Genomic DNA, 20,877 nt, shown 5'->3' with positions numbered 1-20,877 from the left:
AATAACGAGACATAGAAGTATGAAGCATCTTTATGCTTCATACTTCAGTGTATATGCAGTTTCTGCATATCGATAGATTATAAGTGAATTTCAGTTTCGATCGCAGACTTTTCCCATTCAGTTACAGCAAGTTGCATTTTTTCTAATGTCAATCACAGATGGCGACACGTGTTCAAGAGTAGCTTGATTTGCACTTGTCATGTGCCGCTTGGAACGCTACGCGAGAAACAGAAATGGCACCAGACGTGTGCGTGTCGGATGCCTGAATGCCCGCAGCGAGCGTGCCGGAGATGTGAAAACAACAAGCGCGAGGCTGCAAGTGGACCACAGCTGCCTTTGCGCTGTGGTGTAAGGGACTAGAGGACTAGGATTAAAAGAGTCGCCGTTAGATGAGGACGATCTTCACGTTTTGTTCGGACCACATATCTTAGAGACGCGAGCTGATAGCGTAGGCAGCTGCTCCTTTGCTCGAGAACAGGTGCAGCGGGGCCGCGTTCCCCAGAAATCTTGTGCATCAAGAAAGAGGTGAACAGCCAAGAATGTCAATTTCAGGAGAAAGAAAAATACCACACTCTATCAAAGCGCCACCACACACGATTTATTGCATTCGTGCATGGGTCTGGAAGGCGACCCCATCGCCATCTGTTGGTGCAGAATCGCACTAGCCAAGGGCGGGCTTAACGGCTGGGAGTTCGTGCACTTCTCCCAGAAATAGCACACGGCCGGTTGCCTTCTCGCGGATGTAGAAGAGGAAAGGTCTATCGACGACGAAAGGTCTTGGAAGACTTCTTCCTATTTCCACTATTGTTATGCCGGTGGCAACCGTGCCTTCTTCGTTGACCTCGATGGCTGCCTTGTGCCGGACCTCGGTTACCCTCAGCCCTCTGTCGCCGGCGATTCCCGACAGATCGGCGTCGGAGAAGATCGAACGCACACCCAACTTCGTCAGGGCAGGGACGAGGCTGTAGTCCGTTTCCAAGTTGAACTTGGGAAGTTGAATCTTGACAGTATCGTTTTTCAAACTTCCCTGGATTTTTTTAATGGTCTCGACAGTTATGGCGTCCCGTAGTTTGGGAAGTCCCTTTTTCTCATGTGGAAGCACGATTACCATGCAGTGTCTGTCCCCTTTGTAGGACAGTTCTAGGGCTGCAAATTCGGGTTCGAAGGTGAACGGTACGTTATCGAGTCTCGTCATGGTTTCTACCTCAATTTCTTGAGATCCTTTGTTGTAAAAAGGAAGGGGGGATGTATTGTTGGGATTGAAAGGAGTCTCCCAGAGCCCCTTGAAGTAAATGGCATTGAGAATCACCATTACAACGTCTGCGGGAATTTTGAAGCCCAAGATCTTGCCTCTGGTCTTGTTCTTCACCCACTCATTAACCTCGGATTCCATATCAGACTTTTCTGCCCCCCCGTCCACCGACCGGAACATTGCCGCAAAGGTGTCAACGAGCTCCTTCTGGTAACTTTCGAGGACTTTCAGGTTCTTCTCCACAAAGACTGCATTGGCTATCATCAAACTTACATTGTCATCAGTCTGCTGTTGTGCCAGAATCTTTTTGTAAGACTCCAGTATAGATTCTCTGCTGGACAGACCTGCCGAGGTGTGGCCGAGAGCAGAGGAGAGTTCCGTTTCGGACTTGCCCCTGGCGCCGGCGTAGACCATGGCGAGTGCAACAAAGATGCTGGTTGGCGAGAAGAAGATGTTCGATTCCGGTGCTTCGCTGGACAGTTCCTTGAGAAGCTTGAGGGCAAAATGGTTCTGGGCTTGGGCGAGCTTTATATCACTATCTTCAGCATAGCATTCGCTGTCCCCTGCTAGCAGAACGAACAAGACGAGAAAAACCTTTTCGGCAAGCATCATCGAAACTGGTCTTTCATCTGTTTTTCCTCGTTCCTTATTGTGTGTATTTATTCGTTTATGAACAATGGGCTTCTTTGATCGTGGAAACCTTCGGTATATTCGGCCAATGAAACAATGCATATCCACATATATTTTATAGCTGCTCGTGACTTGTTCATCAGTCAAGGATACACGGAATCTGTAAAAATAAGTATCTGCAACCTTCAAGCCCCAAGAATACTAATTTCTTATTCATATTATAGTGATTCGTGTTCGAATGCTGTCATTTAGTTATCCGCAGCTTTGTTAGGTTCTCCACATTCTTGCCTCAGTTGTTTTATGGCGTCATTAAATGGGCTGGAAGGAAACCTTTCTTAAGGTGTACTTTGATGTTTACTACATTTACAAGCTGAGCGGTGAAACTTTCTGCGATTCGAAATTGAACTTTAAGAAAATAACCACACCAAATCAATTCGTGTTTTTTTTTTTTTTAATTTTGTTATTTAAGGATACACGGAATCTTTAAAAATAAGAATGCGCAACGTTCAGGCCCCAAGAATACTCATTTCATATTCATATTATTGTGATCCGTGTTCGAATGCTGTCATTTAGTTTTCCGGAGCTTTTGTTAGGTCCTGCACTTGCTTGCCTCGCTTGTTTTATGGTGTCGTTAAATGGGTAGAAGGAAGCCTTTCTTAAAGGGGGACCTGCAGAAATATTCTTCCACCTGGCGAAAAGACCTCCTCGCACTCTTTTTTGCCCTTTCCCTCTTTGTCTAACTGTATGGTGGGGGAGGGGAAGGTCCCCTTTTGTATTGGCTTCTTCTGAGAGGATAAGCCTAGGATAAGCAGGATTTTTGGCCCCTCGCAAAGCCTAGCACTCCGGGTGGATGTTTTACGAAGCTCGAAGGCTGCACCCTAGCAGTCACCCATTGGAGCTGTCAAATATGTTTGGCTGTAGCCTGTGGCAAAGTAAACGCTTACTGGAAAGCTGCGATGCATCCCCACACCAATTGAACATATCTTTCCTACTTATTCTCTGTTTCTCAAATAAGGAGTGCAGAACGCATGCACGATGATGTGGTGGTTTCAATATGTAAGGATGATTTGCATGCTCATAAAACGTTCAGCACCCTCACAACGCCAGCCTATCACGCTCAAACCTGCCTCATATGGGGAACGATGGAAAAAAATTAATATGTACCAGGCCAAGGCATCTTAGCGGATCCCTTTTTTCGTACAGTGCGCTCAAATTATTGCGTGCCTAATAGCGAGTTCGTTTCACACGCACTGGCACCGTTCGAGTTCTCGCCCAAAATGCATGGCACTCGCAGAGTGTTGCACGGAGAACTGGACTTAAACGAACTCGCCAAATGCACCGAGTGCAGAAGACTGATGCTGCCGCCATCTATGTTGTAGAAAAGGCACCGACCTCAAACCGAAACTAGCGCCTTTCTGTCGGAGTGATGGGTGGGAATGCGAGAGCGCTGTCACTACCAACGTTTATCTACAAACGTTGAACGCTGCAACCTGTAGTTTATTGTTGCGATGGCTTCAAGCAACTCGGCTGTCGTAGGGATAGTTACAGACGGCGTAAATTTCCGCACCCAGCTCTCTACAAAACAGCTGATTGCGATCTTTCAATTCTTATAACCGTTTACACTGAAGAAAACGGATGATGCTGTCCGAGCAGAAGCTTGATCCGTTTGAGCATGGTATTATGCGTGAACCACTAAAAAGGTACGGCTTAAAACTGGTCTGTTGGAATATCCCGTAAAACTTTTCCTGGGACTTTCGATTTCGATCGTCATTACAAGTGGATCAGATATTAGCCTTGGTGAGGACGTCGAGGACGAGAGCTTTCTCGAACAAAATACGACGGGGCAAGTTAACTGGCGTAGGTAAATGTTAAACATGATGATATTGCCCAAGCCTCGGGTAAAGTCACTATGTTTAGATTTCTCCGATGCTTATTTGGCAGTCAGAGATTTCTGCTAAGTGAGTTTTGTCGACAAATGTTAAATTTTTCACCCGCAAACGGATGTTGATAAACATCTCGGGGGCCGCTGGTGCGTTCGTTCTGAGCTTTTCTTGACACACTGGTGGGTGATTTCAGATAAGATCGACCAAAGGGTGGCTGGTCGACATTTTTAAATCAACTGATGTTTTTATATGACATTGTCTAGTGTCTGGTATAAACGAATCCACACTTAGTTTTGACCAGAAAAAAGAATTTGGAGACAAGAAAAATCGTAAGGCAGGGAGAGGTGGACAGTTGCAATAACGCGCACTGATGGAGGGGGCAAGTTTGAAAGTGAATAATTAAAACAATAAAATTAGGAGAATTTTAAAACGTTTTACAAACAAACTATGGGTACAACTTGCTTGTAATATAAAGTAATAATATTTATTAAAAATTTATTTAGTTTTCTAAAAATTGCCAAACATGCCTGCTCGAACGACAAATAGCAAACTTTGGAAATCTGTATCTCATGAAATAATTTAATCATTATTACATAACTTGCAGACATTATTTTACTAACATATGGCTATTATTGAAAAAATAAATAAGGTATCTGAGTGACACAATAGTTACAATATATTTAGGCAAACATGGGAAAAAAATCCAACAAAGAAAAATTCCAATGCGAATAAAAAAAAACACCACCTTCGATTTTTTTTAAATTTGGGTACCCTGTTATACTTTCTTTCGGCATTCATTTCTATTAAAAACATGTTGCATCATTGCACTGTGAAAGAAGAAACAACTCCCCAAAGTAGGGTCCTTTTTCAAAGCCTACACTTAGCAGTGTCCTATACAAGAAGTGACTCTGAGTTCCAGTTTCATGAAACTTGCACAAATCTTTTATATACATTTATTCAGATGAGGTCATTGATAAAAAGAGCGATCGGTCACACAGTAAAAGGGAGGAGAAACTATATACAGCATTTTACATAAGCGTACAAAGTGGTATCATATTAGAGACTAATGATTTGAGAAAAGATGATGCAGTGTGAAGTTGTACCTTCCGGTATATTTTACATCTAGAGTAAAATAAATAACTTTACTTACACACACAAAAACAAAGATATAAAGTAAGATTGGCTGTGTATTTACGATTACAAACAATTTCAGGTGACGGATGCCATAGTGCCTAACTGGAGCAGCTTCGATACTCTCGGTGTATGAATGAATCGTGGCAAGCCGATATATTTTATCCTGCTCGAGGATAACATTTTGGGATTTTTTTTATAGTGATCAGATAAAAATTATTAGTAACCACCAACAAAAACAGTAGGTTAAATACCCCGTGAAGAAAATTGTGATAAATAAGATGTCCCTGCATTCAAAATGAGCAGTCCTTGGGAAATCAAATTCGGCACTTTACGCTAAGGTTTTCCTCGCTGTACCCATTTAATAAAGTTGCTTCCAAGCAGATCCGACTGTCCGTGCTACATATACGTCACAGGTCCCTTCTGTTGATGACTTGCTGAGCCGCCACGTGTGCCAAGACTGAAGGCAAGGGAAGGCGCGCACCGTCAGCCACTCTTCTTTTTTTTGTTCACGATACCGAACAACCTCATTTTCGTCCAGATATACAAGATGCACGCCTTTCAGTTTCTTTGATAGAACGCTCACCATTGTCCTGGCCGTCTGAATTGCGCTTACTGAACGTTCTCTCAGGTTGTTCAGCGTGGCCTGGTGCTTCACGAGTCCGCCAACTCCGTCACATGCATTTTTCCCATGTCCAGATGCAGAAAATAACCACTGGGCTTGTGGGCAATTGTCCTTTGCAAATTGGTGAAGCTGGTAGCGATTCTTGAAATGACTGGCGGCGCCGTCACTTACGTACGTCACGTACGAGTATACCGCAACATTGTCTTCAACCCACTCCTTCACTTTTTCTAGAGCCACGCAAGCGTGAGCGGCGTCGTGACACAGGTCCTCACTGAGGATGGCAAAGCTGTTTGTAGATTTTCTTGTCGTCACTACACATGTAAATATCGAAACTTGTTTTTTTTTTCCAGTGATATGCTTGCACTTCGTCAGGAAGCACGATGGTCCAGCTTTCAGCAAAGTCAAAATGAAAGACAATGCTCCCGCGTTGCATGCACTGTTTTTCATCGTAGATCGCTTTACCTTGCGTTTGCCGGATATGGTTGTGAAGTACCCAACTTCCAACCGTCACTTGGATGACTTTTAGGAAAGTCTCAGGTTCCAAAGTTTTTTTCACAAGGTCGCCGGACTCCCATGTTGCAAGCACAATCACTTCACCCTCCGGGATATCAAGTTCCTGGAGTGTAAGAAACTGGCCTTTTGGGCAGTGATCACAGTCTCCTTGAAGGCACAGTTCTGTTGCTGGGTCGCACAGAAATGCCGAGTTCATTTCACCAGTGTTGAATGTTGAGCCTGTAACGTTCTCTGGAGCGGCAATACAAAGATAATAATTGGCGCAGCGCACACAAACGCACACTTCCTGGTGTGGAATACATTGGACCCATCTAGGGCGCAACGAATAAAATTTCGTTAGCCCAACGCCGGAATCGGGATGCTTGTCTTTGTATATACGGAAGGCCTCTCGTATTGAGCGTGTCATGAAGCACTTTGGCACGAACGTTTTCTCTGCGTTGAGCATGACAGAGATGACGTCCTTCTGGTTGGGACTTTGGCGCGAACATTGTAGCTCGTCTTTCGTGAAGTACTCTAGGGCAGCAGACAGGTTCTCAGGGCTCACCTTGCACCTCGTGTAAGGATCCGGCTCATACCACACGCCATGCTTTTCCTTGAGTTTTCGGGATTTACTGATGAGGTACATTGAGGCCTGTGGAATCATCTTTTGAACCTCATTCTTCGTCAGTGTTGACGGCAGGAGTGTAAGCAGTTGACAACGTTCCCGGAGAGAGGTGGCGGTTTCAAAGGCCTGCCGAAAGTTGTCCACCCACTCAGTGCATGTGGAGCATGTTGGTTCGGACGACCCCGATGGTGCGTCCCCGTCGTACGCAATACGTAGCCTTGAGCGTATATTCTTGACAGCAACCTGCTCCAGTTCTGTCTGCTTTCTCTTGACATAGGCAGGCCTGTCCCGACTTCTTACGACGCTTGGTTGTCTCAGCGGCGACACATCTGTAGGTAGTATGCTGCGATTTAGATCTTCAATTGCTTCTTCAGCTGGCACAAATATGTCAGGGCACTGCTCTGAGCTTCGCATCGAGATCTCCTTAGTGATGTGCATGAAGCAATGGTAGCACAGGTAGTCCGTCGCACTCACTTTGGTGGAACAGTCAGGCGGAAGAATTTGCTTCAACGAGTTTAGGTCCAACTCGCCAATACTTCGAAAATTCCGCTGCTTTGGTATAGTCTTTTTGTGTTTGCAAAAGTAATCTGCACAAAACACTCGTTCGAAGCTCCAGGACGTCTTCATAATGTATACATAAATAATAGAAATTAAACCCCAACTGATGGCATATAATTGCCAAGTGAAAGAACTACTGGGTGCACAAGTGACAAGTCCGAGGCTGAGGAGCTCACTCACTGCAAACGTACATTTGAAAAGAGAGGTCACAACTGAGGCTGTCGGCAAAGCTTGATCCACGTCAAAGGAAGAAAGAGGGAAAGTCTCCAGACAAAAAATTCTGGTCAGTGGCCTTCAAAAAAGACTTTCCGGAATCGCACTGTCGTCCCTCCACGCGCTGATATGAAAGCACCCGAGCTTCTACCACGTGGTTCATGACACAGCCTGAGCCATGTCGGCGACCGGTTCGCGAGGGGTTGGCGGTGGGGTTACGTTGATGGTCACTCGGATTAGCCCTTGCTGTACTGAGCTACCGCCTGCAGTGCCTTATCGCCGGCTGGTGTCAACAACGAGAACACACACACCCTGTCTACACCAAAACTACAAGCGTTCACCGCACACGCGTCGCCGCCGCTTTTAAGCTTTTGTGAAATTGCTTTTTTTTGCCGCGGAGAACCGCCTTATCTTAACTACGCGCCTGAAATCCTTCCAGGCGGGCGTACACAATATCAAGCGTTTCGAGAAATGCCCGTGGAGTAGAACTATGGGAAAATTCGGAGCCCGCGATGTCGATATCGTCGCCGTTGTGTTAGTACGCCGTCGCGTAGTGCAGTCCCCCGTTGGGGGAGGGGGGGGGGGGCGCGGTCTTACTGCGATAACATGGCGACAGCGTTTACACTCTATGTATTTACGCGAGGCTCGAGTATTTGGGGATAATGCTGCCGGTTGGTGTGCCCCTTTATGCCTGATATTATCGCCCGTGACGCCAGCGAGTGAGATGGCGACAGGCATGACTGCTCAGTAAACAGGCGTCGGCGGCCATGTTTTGCTGGTTGAAGCGAACCCCCTTGTCCTTGACAGCGAGCGGGGAAATGCGAAAAAAATATTGTATCGGCCGTTTTGCCAGAACTAGCGACGAGTGTCGTCTGCGGTTTCCGGCAACTATTTTGCCATAATCGTGAGCTTAGCGAGGAAATGATTTTTGCTAGCCACAGAACACTACCACGCAGAAAGGGAATGCTTGAACATGTTTTTGTTCTGGATATATATCAGGGATATAAATGAGAGAGAGAGAGAGAGAGAGAGATGAAGGTAGAGCGGAAGAGGGAATAGCATATAGTGTCGCAGGAGAATCAAGTAAACAAAGTTCCTAGTGGCCGATGGCTGCATGATCTTTTCTCGGATCACTAGTCCGTAATATGATACCTCTTTGTACACAGTAGTTTCTCCTTAATTTAAGTGTGTGAACGATTTCTTTAGTTATCATTGGCCTCATCTGAATAAAAATATATAAAAGATGTGTCTTGGTTTTATGAAACTGGAACTCAGAGTCAGTTCTTGTATAAAACACTGCTAAGTGTAGGCTTTGAAAAAGGACCCTACTTTGGGGAGTTGTATCTTCTTTCTCAATAAAATGATGCAACATGTTTTTAATGGAAATGAATGCCGAAATAGAGTATAACAGGTTACCTAAATTAAAAAAAAATCGAGGGTGGCGTTTTTTTTATTCGCATCGGAATTTTTCTTTGTTTGATTTTTTTTCCATGTTTGACTAAATATATCCTAACTATTGTATCACACAGATACCTTAGTTATTTTTTAAATATTAGCTATATATTAGTAGAATAATTTCTGCAAATTGTATCATAATGATTAAATTATTTCATGAGATACAGACCTCCAAAGTTTGCCATTTGTCGTTCGAGCAGGCATGTTTGTCAATTTTTAGAAAAATAAATAAATATTAAATAAATATGATTACTTTATATTACAAGCAAGCTATACCCATAGTTTGCGCCTAAAACGTATTAGAGTTCTCCTAATGATATCGCTTTAGTTATTCACTCTCAAACGGGCCCCCTCCATCAGTGCGCGTTAATGCAACTGTCCACCACCTCATGCCTTACGATTTTTCCTGTCCCCAAGTATTTTTTCTAGTCAAAACAAAGTTTGGATTCGTTCATACCAGACACTAGACAATAACATATAAAAACATCAGTTGATTTGAAAATGTCGACTAGCCATCCTTTGGTCGATCTTATCTGAAATCACCCTGGTATAGTTAAGCGTCTGTATGGCAACAGACCGCCTTAAAACCTGCAAATAAAGCACGGGTTGTCAATTGTTTCCTTCATGAAATAGCAGACGCTCACAATTCAAGCTCGCGTTTGATTCCGTTGCCCGCGGGACGCGATTTCTATCAGAAAATCTACTTTTTTTCCTTTCGGTTCCGCGACACATCGTAGCAGACGACCCGTCGTCGTCTGCTTCCGCTCCTCGCCGGAGCGAGGCATGACGGGATTTCATTTTGGCGCACGCCCGATTTTCTCGGTGCAGCGAGTGCATGCACACGTGGGGTGCCGCCGCTGAAACAAACTCGGAGAGTGCAACTACTCGTGGAGTGCCTGCTGAAACGAACTCGCTTTACGCCGCGAGCGGGCACGCGTGGACACGAGTGCCGTGTAACGAACTCACTATAACTAGCAGGATATGATAGCCAACGAAATGTGGATGAAATTTATATTCACACATCCTAACTACCACATGAGTTTAAAAGGCAGCAAGGGGATGAAATTTATATTTGCAAATCCTAACAACCACACGAGTTGAAAGAGCAGCAAGGATGAGTGTCGATATTAGGGAAGTTTTAGTGGATGGCTTTTAGCTCTCCGATAACCATACTTCACAACGATATATTGCCACGCACATCTGCAAGCAAGCGCGCACGGGGCTGAATGGTAATCGTCCTTGGCTCGTGTGCAAAAGGCTCGAGGTTCGGTGCCTAGGAGCGAATACATATTTTCGTTGTTTCTGTAAATGTTGCGTTCTTGTGAATTCGAGAACATAGTTTATTCTAGGTCCGAATGTTCTACGCGTCGAACCTTCTATGCCGCTTATTCCAGGAGCCCACCCGTGTACATAAGGGGCTTCGCGTAGCGAGCCAAAGTCAGTTTCACTCCAGCGTCTGATCCTGTTGTTTCGCCGACATCGATGCCTGCGACGGTAACGTTCTTCTACTTTATATTTTTTCTCCAGTTAACTCACCGCCTCATCCTTTGTCACTCGTGACACTATAAGCAAGGCTTGCTGGCAGCATTCTTGATTGAGCACGGCTATCGCAGGGGTGGAACGACTGCGCCATTTTGCGCCAGACGCATTTGTCTGCGCCATTTTGCGGAAACGGCACCTCAGCCAATACCTCACGCCATTATGCGCCAAATCGCACAACGTGCGCCAAAAAAAAATTGTATTTTGTCTTGGTTTCGATTTCGATCAATGCGAAAGGCAACAATGAGCGCGTTTAGCCTGGTCGGCCTTGCAATCCAATCCTTTGTTCTTTATATCCTTCCCGTGTATCCAGAGTCGGAAGCGCGTGAAAAAAAACTCAGGAATCGGATCCCAAGCGCTACACCACTAACGTCTGGATTGTTATTTTTTAACCGTAACCGGTTAAGCAAGGCGGCCGAAATAAGGTCGAGTCGTTAAGCATCAGATTGCCTGAGGCTCTGCAGCCCGGGATCCGGACGTCAGCCAGTTGAAAACACATTAGCAAAAGATTCCTTTTAGTACTTCATCGTTAGAAGTTGGAACCTCATTCCCGCAAGATAAATCATGATTTGATAGGACTAAAACGCAGTCCGATCCGAAACCTTGCCGCCCAGCAGCTCTCACACAGGCAGTGGATCTGCTCGGCGTACTTCAACCCTGCTCCTGCTTATCGCTTCAAATACGATAACTCCGTTAACCGCATTCTGCTGCTTCGATATTGAGTGGCACAATAGGATAAACGTCGCCTGTTCCTCCGCGCAACTGCACGTCCGTTGCTTACGCACGTCACGTGGCTCGCACATATAACTACTCTGTCGAGCACGTCTGGGTTGTGTGATAAGCAGTGCTGGTTTGCATTTTGTGCAGCTGAAAGCCACTCAGAAAATATTAAGGACACTTCGGAAGCATATGGTATTTTCTTTTTGGTTCTCATTAAGGCTGACAAAGTTTCAAGTTCTCGCATCTGTTACACTGCTATCCTATCTACCTAGGTTCCAAGCCACTCATGTTCATTTGTGCTGCTAAGCACAATTGAAATGGCTCCCGTGCTCGTCTAAGGCACAAGCTGAAGTGCAATGAAAACTGATTTGGGCTGCTCCTAGCCTGCTCCAGAATGTAGTTTTAGCTGCTCCCAACCTGCTCAAAAACAGCTGTTTCAGCTGCTCCCGTGGCTGCTCCCAAGTACATTTAACGAGTTCCACCCTCGCTATTGGAGCGTAAAACGCAATATTAAATCCCTGTTGGGGAGTTTCGCGTGTTCTGTTATCGTTCAGCGTTGCTCGTGTCTGTGCTATAGCACTCCGAATAATTCCTTGGAGCTCTTTTTTTTTTTAGCATGACACAGAATAGTAATTTGACATTTTAAAAACATGAGTACACTGCACCTCAAAGTTTGCACAAACAAACTATCAGTGATTTTTCTCGTTAATTTTTTCTAGTGAGAAGTGAATGATTTTTAGAAAAGTGTTAATGCGAGTATCCAACCTAAGTGGTAGATCTTAGAACTATAGGCATTACATAGCTAGGGAAAAAAGCAAAAAGTGCCGATGTGTTGTTTGCTCAAACAGTTTGGTGTGATGTTTGCATACCGTTACACTATCAGTGCAAGCAGAGTAAGTCAATAAATGTATTAAACAAAAAATATGTTTCTTTTTATAGCTAAAATTTGTCATTTCTATACAAGAGATTCGGCAAAGAGTGATGCTATTGGTCATGAACTAACGTTGCTACACTTTGTTCCTCTACACTAAAATCTTCTAGACCGTTGCATTAAAATGTCAATTTTATGTTTGCATTTTGCGTGTAGGCTCTTACACTGCTTGTTTAGAGTTATTATCTACGTCAAGCGATTTGACACTCTTTACAGAATTGCTTATATAAAAATAACTTTCCAGCTATAGAAAAAAAAACAATTTTTTGTACACTAGCTCATTTATTTACTTTGGTCACGTAGAGCAGGGGTGGCCAGGCTGACCCGGCCTAAGAGCCGCAAACAAAACCACGAAACTTCCAAGAGCCGGGGGGGGGGGGGGAGGGGGGGGGGGGAGGGGGGGTGCACCGGCAAACTTTTATTTAGACCAGTAACCGAAACTCGAACTACTTTCAAGGTTGCAGTAGCACAAACTACCAAACCGCAACCTGTCTTTCGATTTAAAATGAGTTCCATTTTTCTTTTTGGAGAAGTGCTCGTGTGACCGGAAGGGAGGCGGATCAGTGCGTTAGGGGGGGGGGGGGGGGGGTTTGGGGAGGGTGCCGCGAGCCGAACTTCAAGATGCGAAGAGCCGCAGCTTGGCCACCCCTGATGTAGAGGCATGCGTACATTACGCGACACTGTTAGCACGAACACAACATCGGCACTTTTTGCTATTTTTCCCCAGCAATGTAAGTACAGTCTAGCACCAAGACCTACTGCTTAGGTTGGATACTTGCATATAACAGTTTTTTAAACGTTATTAACTTCTAAAAAGAAATCAAAAACGTGAAAAACCGGCGCTAGTTTGTTCGTGCTATGATAAAATCTTTTATAACATTTAGAGCTACAATGGTTGCCCAAGAGGTGGACGATGGATTTTTTTCATTTTCAAAGTCATAAAGCTCCAGGAGCCCTTCAAGCTTACCTGTTTTTGACGCATACCTCTTTTGGACATCAAACAGATTTATAGCATCTAATAACATTTATTCTGTGGAATAGATATACATTGCGATGTATTAAATTTTCTCAGTGATCTTGCTTTGGTTTTTTAATAGGTGTAGAGCTTAGCTAGTTTTAAAAAACAATTAAAAACTGTTTGGGTGTTTTTTTGCGCTACCTGGCGGATGGCAGACAAACTGTTGATTTCTAATGTTCCAAAAATTTCCGAGGGCGGCGTTGGCGTCTGTATCATCATCAATCTCCGTGTCTTTTTACCTTCACATTTAAAAAAATATATTGCAAGATTTACTATCGATAAATGAATGGTTTAAGTACTGGGTCAAGTTAATAAATCTAACACAAATAATTATACAAGCGTAGCGTGATATAATGTGTTCATGATTCGATATGATTGAAATCAATAAACAATAAAGACGAAGAGAAAAAGAATACACCCGAGTTAACTTCATGTCTAGAGTCACTAAATGAGTTTTAAAGTATCGGCTCTCCGTTCCCCAAAATAGTTTTGGGCGCCGGCATTTTGGGTCTTGTTCAGAGCAAACGCAACTGCCGATCGTCATGATCCAAAAGTACTACTTCCTCAGCATTAGATGCGGTGCTAGGAAGCTGATGCAATATTGCAATGCTCTGTTGCGTGTTGTTTAGACATTTGTGAGGGACGGAAAAGCATTTCCTGTGCTTTTAGGTAAACCTTCAGATAACTGGCAACCATGATTTTAAGCCACAATATGCCCAAGTGTCGTTACTCTGAACTGTAGCTAATTTACTGGCACAAGCGGGAACTAAGAGGCAGGTGTCAAAAAGGTAGTGGCTTGTGGAATCCACGGGGCTTACGTCACGGCCCCTCCAGGTATTAAAAGCCTCTTGAACAAGAGCATGAATAGTGTCATTAAATAAGCTACGCTTCAGAGTTGCGTCACTTGGCCATATTGTGGCTTAAAATCATGGTTGCCAGTTATTTTGAAGCTTTACCTGAAATCACAAGAAACGCTTTTCCGTCCTCCACATTAAACAGTTTGCGACAAAGCAAAGCAACATTACATGAGCCTACAAACACCGAATCTAATGCTGAGGATGTCGCACTTTTGAATCATGACGATCGGCAGTTGCGCCTGCTCTGCACAAGCACCAAAATGGTGGCGTTCACAACACTGTCGGGGAAGAGAGTGCCGATACTCTAAAGGCAGCTCATTTATTGGCTCTAGTCCCCGCGAAACTCCTTTTCCCTGACTGAAACTGAAAGTAAATATGAATAATACACCATTATTATAGCTTATTTAGTCCAACTACACATAATGAGAGGAGGAAGCGGCCGGGTAAGGGAAACGCGGGTTTTATGTGCGACCGTTCCAACCGTCTCAAAAGAGAGAACGCGCGAGCTTTCGCTGGTTTAAAAAAGGCATCTAAAGAAAAGAGGCGGCACGCTGTGTTCTTTGCTATTAATTGCAAATTGTTGTGTGTATGTTTATACAGCCGGAAGTTAGTCCGCCTTAGTGGACGTCTGGTGTCTCAGCTGTAGATGAGCAATTTAGCCAGTGCGGTACAACCGCAAACCTGGGGTCTCTAACGTGCACCAGACAGTAGTGATACGCGACCGCACGCCGGTATGATGCTCATCCAGATCGAAACGGGCAGGGGCGGGGTGGGTTCTGCAGCGCGAGCTTTCGCTCCAAGTGCTCCGAGCTGGTGTGCGCTAGACCATGCACTCAGCCACCGACCCCCCCCCCCCCCCCCCCCTTGTGCGCCTAATTAATATACAGGTATAAGTATTTGAATATCGACGATGGACGTCGATCGTCTCGAGGTAATGTAACGTAATAACATTATATAAATAATAAATTTCTTGAAGGACTGAATGATTCAATTTTTCAATCTTGGATTGTAATATGGCGGTAGCCTATTGTACTTATTCTTGATGAACAGCAATATGAGGTGACGAGGGAATGATTAAATGATGAGGCTCTATAAGGACGACGACATTAGTGGGTGTCGAACCACAAGGTACAGTGCCAGACTTGTTTCAAGTATCGTGTACCCAAAGGCTTTCTTCACCCGCAACAGAATATGGTAGAATCAATGAGGATGCTGCTTTACAACTGTACGTGGAACAGGGAAACTGCACTCTGCAGAATGCGGCTTATTCGTTAATATGAGTGACGGATTTCTAGCAGTATTCCCTGATGACTACTTGAAACAAATGGCCTCGTTGACGTAAAGTTTCCCCGTTCTAAAAGATTCTTGAAGCATACTTGAACCGCAAAGGAGTATGAGGCGAAAACAGAGGAAAAGGAGCCTGCTGTGAAAGGTCCGAATCACCACCATAGCTTCTGCTATCAAATACAGGGGCAGTTACACAATACACAAAGAGAGTTTTGTGATTTCGTTATATTTACGCTCAAGGGCATTGATATCCAACGTATTCAGAGGGATGACACCTTCTGGTCAACGAACATAGAGCCTTCTCTACTCAAGTTTTGCATGGAAAGCCCGACTTCCGCTGAAATTCTTCCCGTAGACGAGTTGTCCGACCGAATAAACGGCCATTACCCCCGATCGGCGAATCTCTCGATCTTCGTTCGTAGGCCATAGTATCACGAGATCAAAGGGTGTGACTCTTCGTCCGCCGAATAATGCTTCGGCGGGTGCTTTACCGTGTAATATGAGACCGTCGCGTGGTGCTGGAACAAGAACCTGGCGATTCTTCTCTGAACTGCTTCTTCCGTAAGCTTCAAAAGGGCTTTTTTTTTTTCTCGTTTCGCACACCATCTGTTCCGCTTGCCCGTTAGTTGCAGGATGGTATTGTTACGTTTCTCCGGGAGAATCGACGAATCCGGAGACCGACGTTTATTTGGCAGCGTTTATTATTCGGCAGCCGGAACCAAAAAAGCGCAAAGCTTGCCGGCGATGCCGCTTATATCGGCAGCAAGCACCAGAGGTACGCCCCCCTGACTCAGCAGTTCTGCTGCGGCCGCGACAGCGATAAGCGATAACATCGCATCGTAACAACTCCTCCCCCTTTTAGGGCGAAACCGCATAAAACAATTTTCCCGCCACTCTCCAGGTTTTAAGCACGTCCTTGGAAATGTTCGACAGACAAACGAACGGCGTAATCCTCGTGCTGCTTGCGCAGAACTTCACAGTCGTTGCTCGAAGAAACCTTCGCAGCGAATACAGGTTCAGCTTGCGCTGATCCGAAGGGCGGGAAGTCCTGGAGGCGCAGGGTCCAACACCGTCTGCGAAACTGGCCGGAAGCGTCGACTGTGCGGTCCAAGAGGCGCAGGAAGGAGCGGTGATGGCGTTCCTTGCGACCGTTTGCCAAAGTCGCCAGCGGCGCAGGAGTAGCAGCGGCTGTCACGTGCCGTCGGTGCCAGGACGTCGGGATGACAACAGAGGTCCGTCGTGCTTCTGTGGGGAATGAGAAGGGCCAATAACAACCAAGCACCACAGAAACTGCGGAGGCACCCGAAACGCCCTTTCCACTCACCGAGAGCACGAATTATTCAAAAGAAATAGCTTACAAAATATGCCCCAAACGCAGCCAGAATTTTTTGAAAATATCGTTCCCGATCTTTCGGGAATAGACAGCTAATGAATGAAATTGAATGGAACTATTTACAAATGTGCAGATGAGACAAAAGAAACAGAAAATCGCACTGTGCGCCGGTTAGAGCACTCGGCTCAGACAATCTGCGTCCGCATGAAGCTTTCCTTTTTTATGTCGAACCAAGAAAGAATATTCCTGGAGGGTCAAGCTCCAGCTTAACAAGCGACCATTTTTGGGGGACAGCTGCTGAAGCCATGTGAGCGGTCTATGATCTGTAATTAAAATATACTCCGAACCATAAAGATAGCAGCGAAGTTTTTCTACAGCCCATACGAGACAAGCGCATTCTTTTTCGATTGTACTGTAGGCTTGCTCCCTTGAAGTTAGGTTCCTGCTGGCAAACAAAACGGGGTGCTCTTCCCCTTCATTTTCTTGGCTTAGAACGACGCCGAGTCCTTTTTCGCTGGCGTCGCACTGCACCAAGAAGGGTCTTGTGTAGTCTGGGCTGACTAATACGTGCTGAGTCGCCAAGGCTAACTTAAGAGCCTCAAACGCATGTATCTTGCGATCGTCCCATTTGATCTTATACCCCTGTCAGACGGCAGCTAAAATGGCATTTACGCCAAATGTCATTCAGGTTTTCAAATGACATTCATGATGGGACCTGCCAGACGACAACTAAAATGACATTTAGGTGATGTCTATTACGATTGCGATCGCAAATTCGTCTCGTGCACATAGAACACGTTTTCGTCAATAAACAATTTTATCACGGCAAAACACTTGTGTTTGTGTGTGTTGTCTGCTGGGACAAGAAAATATAACAAAAAACTGGGATAGAAAGTTGCGCTCACTAGTTTCTGACGAAAAAATAAAGCGAAGCGTGGGGCGAAATCCATTAGCCAACCTAACGTCGTCATAAGCCGATCCGTAAGCCGAGCCTCGCGCGCTCCGCCACTACAGCTGACAGCTTGCTCACACAGTTCTTTCGTTAATTTCGGTAGTGCTTGCTTGCTCTGTTTGTCCCTCACGCTCGATCTTCGACTGCCGTGTTCACTTCTACGTCTGCGAGGGATCCTGGATGCCGCATTGCGCTTCCGCCGTCACTATCACGGCGGTATGGATTGATCTTGGTTCGAGCGTCTCCGGCTGTTGAGAAGGCCGTCCATCATCTTCGTCGTAGACGCATTCCGCGAGCTTCGGTTTGAAGACAGGCTACCGTACCTACTAAAGTACTGCGTCTTCAAGCAGGCGTTTGGCTGATGCCGGTGACGTGATCAGGCACCTCGTGAATGTGTGTCGGTGTTACATAGAGTGCTTGGTTCGCCTGGTGACTTGCGTGCACCTAACCACCCCAGTGACAAAGTGAGTCGGCGCTGCAAAGCCATACTCTCCTGCGGAGCACAGAACCATCGCCAACTTGCTCGTCGTGAGGCAAACCACTGCCAAGTGATCGCATCCCTCCGACGCGACTGGCCGAAGATCGTGAGCGCCGCCGCGACCGCTGAACGGTTAAACACACACGGGGGTACCGGATAACCGAACTGCCCCAGGACTCCCTCAGGTCAGCACCAGCGGCTACCAAAGCACAATAAAAATAGTAAGTACCCTTTTTTTGCAAAAAACAAGAAAAAGAAAAAAATGTTTGAACTAGTAGAAATAATATCCCTAAATGTTTTTTTAGCTCTTAGAAAATGCAGGCAATCTTGTTTCAAACTCACAAAATTAAAAAAAAAAAAATTCACTTGTCTTTTTTTCACTGAATGTCACTCAAAACTAACTGATATAGCTCCTGTCAGCATTCTAAAGTTATTCGTTAACTTGTTTTAATGTGAATAAAACACCTGGATTGATCATCTTACCCTTGATGAGGTGAAAATGACTGAATAACTGTTTCTAAATATGAGACAAGAGTGCCAGTGTCTAGCACTGTAAATACTATGTTTAGAAGCTATAGAATGTTTGCCGTTCTGTGAAGTTTCTAAGAAATGTTCCAAGCTAGCTGTGTGGTGAAATTTCGACTGCTCTGCTTCCCCATTGAATCTACAATTTTGAGAATAATATGTCTAAGCTGTAAGATATTTTATGCCTAGAGGACTGATGCATCTGTTGCAATGTTTCTATCCAACTACAGTGATTCCTCTGGCTCTCCTAGAACACTGCTACCAGTTCCAGTATCTCAATGTTGGGATGCTGGGGCAGTTTCGTGACCATCTTCCAGAGGTTGGCACTGGCTAGCACTGGGGAAGCAGTGACGCCCCAGGCACATATGGCCACGGTCAATGGGACCGCCGTGTCCCCACGGATCCTGTGTAACCATGTGTTCCTGATAACATCCAACATGCTCGAACCTTGCCCAACCGAGGACATCATCTTGCAGGGAACGGCACGTCGATCAGTCAATTCTGTACACGCGACGACCCTCCCAGCCTTTTCAGCATCACTCCCAACTTCTTGTAGTGATGGATACATTTCAGCCTACTATACTGACTTGGAGAATTAGAGTGGATACAGGGGCTATGGTTTCATTTACTTCATGCGCGAGTGAAGCTGAAGCTATGAGCATGAGCATGTTGCCCTGAACGATGCTACCACTACATGATCGTGCATGCTTGGTAGTGACATTGAAAGCCTAGATCTTGCACTTAAAATGAAACGGAATCTTGCGTCGTGAGTGTTGTGTGTGTGCATCTGGCAACATCAACGAGTCGGCAGAAGTCAAGCCAAGGCGAGTCAAGCTGGTTTTACTGAACCGTTTGTCATTCTGGGGACTTGTCGTAAACCACGTGTCTCTTGTCTAACTCCTCTTTTCTGCACGGCCAAGTCGGCCGCCTGAATAAAGCTTTGGGCAACAACGAGAATGAAGAAATTCAAACTCCGAGGCACGCAACCACACTTTTTTGAGCAACGACAGCTTCGTGGCAACTTGGCAACGACGAGAGCATATGGCGAAAAAGGACGCGCCTAACGTCGTCATCATGGGACGGCTGAGACATCTCGAAGAGTTCGACTTAAAAAGATTGAAACGTGGCCCCTGTACCAGGAGCGACTAAACTTTTTCTTCATTGTGCTCATTATCGTCGAGGAGTCCCCAATATGCGCAGTCCTGTGTAGCGTTTGTGGACCGACAATCTACTCCGTCGTATGCTCGTTGTGTGCGCCGGTGGACTCCCTATGCGGACATTGTGTTGGAGCTCACCGCCCACTTCACACCGTGCCTGTCAGTGATTGTTCAGTGCTTTGCGTTTCATAAGTGCAGCCAACAGCCTGGAGAAAGCATCTCGAATTTCGTCCCCGCCCCGCGCCGCTTCTCCGAACACTGCAACTTTGGTGAGACCTTGTCAGCCATGCTATGGGACCGTCTGGTGTGTGGTGTCCTGGACAAAAGGGTGCAGCGTCGTCCCCTGGGCAAACCAGTGCTGGAGCTCAAAAAGGCGTTTGAGGCTGCAGATCCTTTGCCTTTGTAGGATTTGCAGCAACGACATTGATTTCCGTCAACAGCTTAAAGGGGTACTCCACCGATTTTTTGAGCTACCTCAACTAACTATATTTTCTGACTCCCCGGCCTTTACTCTCTCCGGTATGCTATTTAGAATCGCGAAATTCATAATAGTTATTGCGAAATCGGCAAATGAAAATGATGCAAAAACCAACATTCAAATATACGCGCGCTTTTCAGGGCCGTGACGTCAGTGGCAGGCTGGCTTGTCAGTCCAGCAAGCAGCCAAAAAATAGAATATACCAATCATTTGTTCCGTGCTGGAGCGCGGGTACTGCAGCGAGCTTCCCAAGCATTCTTTTGACACCATGAGACTGCTTCGAATCAGTTTAAAACAAAATCTACAGCCCAAAAAGTGAACCCCTGCCTTCCACTGACGTCACTTTTTCATTGTTGCCAGTAGAGAGTTCGATCTTGAAAAACAGGGTGAGGACCAAAACTGTAAATTCAATAACTTCGCGAAAAAACAATATTTTGACCTAATATTTGGGAAACTATTTTCGCGATGTTTGTTGGTTAGTTTAGCAAAATTTCAAGCAAATCGGAGACAATGAAAAAATCGGTGGAGTAGCCCTTTAAAGGGGCACTCAAGTGGATTCTGAGATCGTCTATTTATTGGCATAACTCAATCTATGGGCTTTAAGCATCCTAAAAAACCCAAGATAGCATTCAAGGGCAGCCGTTTTTCATAGTAAAAATCCAATTAAAGATTGTGGCACGCCACCCTTTCTGTGCCATACCGCAGAACACCGGGGGTGCCACCGGACGGGAAGGCAGT

General features: G+C 45.4%; 1 protein-coding gene across 1 annotated transcript; it reads right to left on the bottom strand.

The window, feature by feature from the left end:
• Nucleotides 1-583: 583 nt before the first annotated feature.
• LOC120847678 (intracellular coagulation inhibitor 3-like) lies at nucleotides 584-1,861 on the bottom strand. The gene has a single exon (XM_040219537.1). The coding sequence runs from the start codon at nucleotides 1,859-1,861 to the stop codon at nucleotides 662-664; it is 1,200 nt and encodes a 399-aa protein (XP_040075471.1). The 3' UTR covers nucleotides 584-661.
• Nucleotides 1,862-20,877: the final 19,016 nt, after the last annotated feature.

The sequence above is a fragment of the Ixodes scapularis genome, unplaced genomic scaffold, assembly GCF_016920785.2.
Source record: "Ixodes scapularis isolate PalLabHiFi unplaced genomic scaffold, ASM1692078v2 ptg001421l_1__unscaffolded, whole genome shotgun sequence".
Classification (NCBI taxonomy): Eukaryota; Metazoa; Arthropoda; class Arachnida; order Ixodida; family Ixodidae; genus Ixodes; species Ixodes scapularis.
This window is presented reverse-complemented; position numbering and strand designations above follow the sequence as displayed.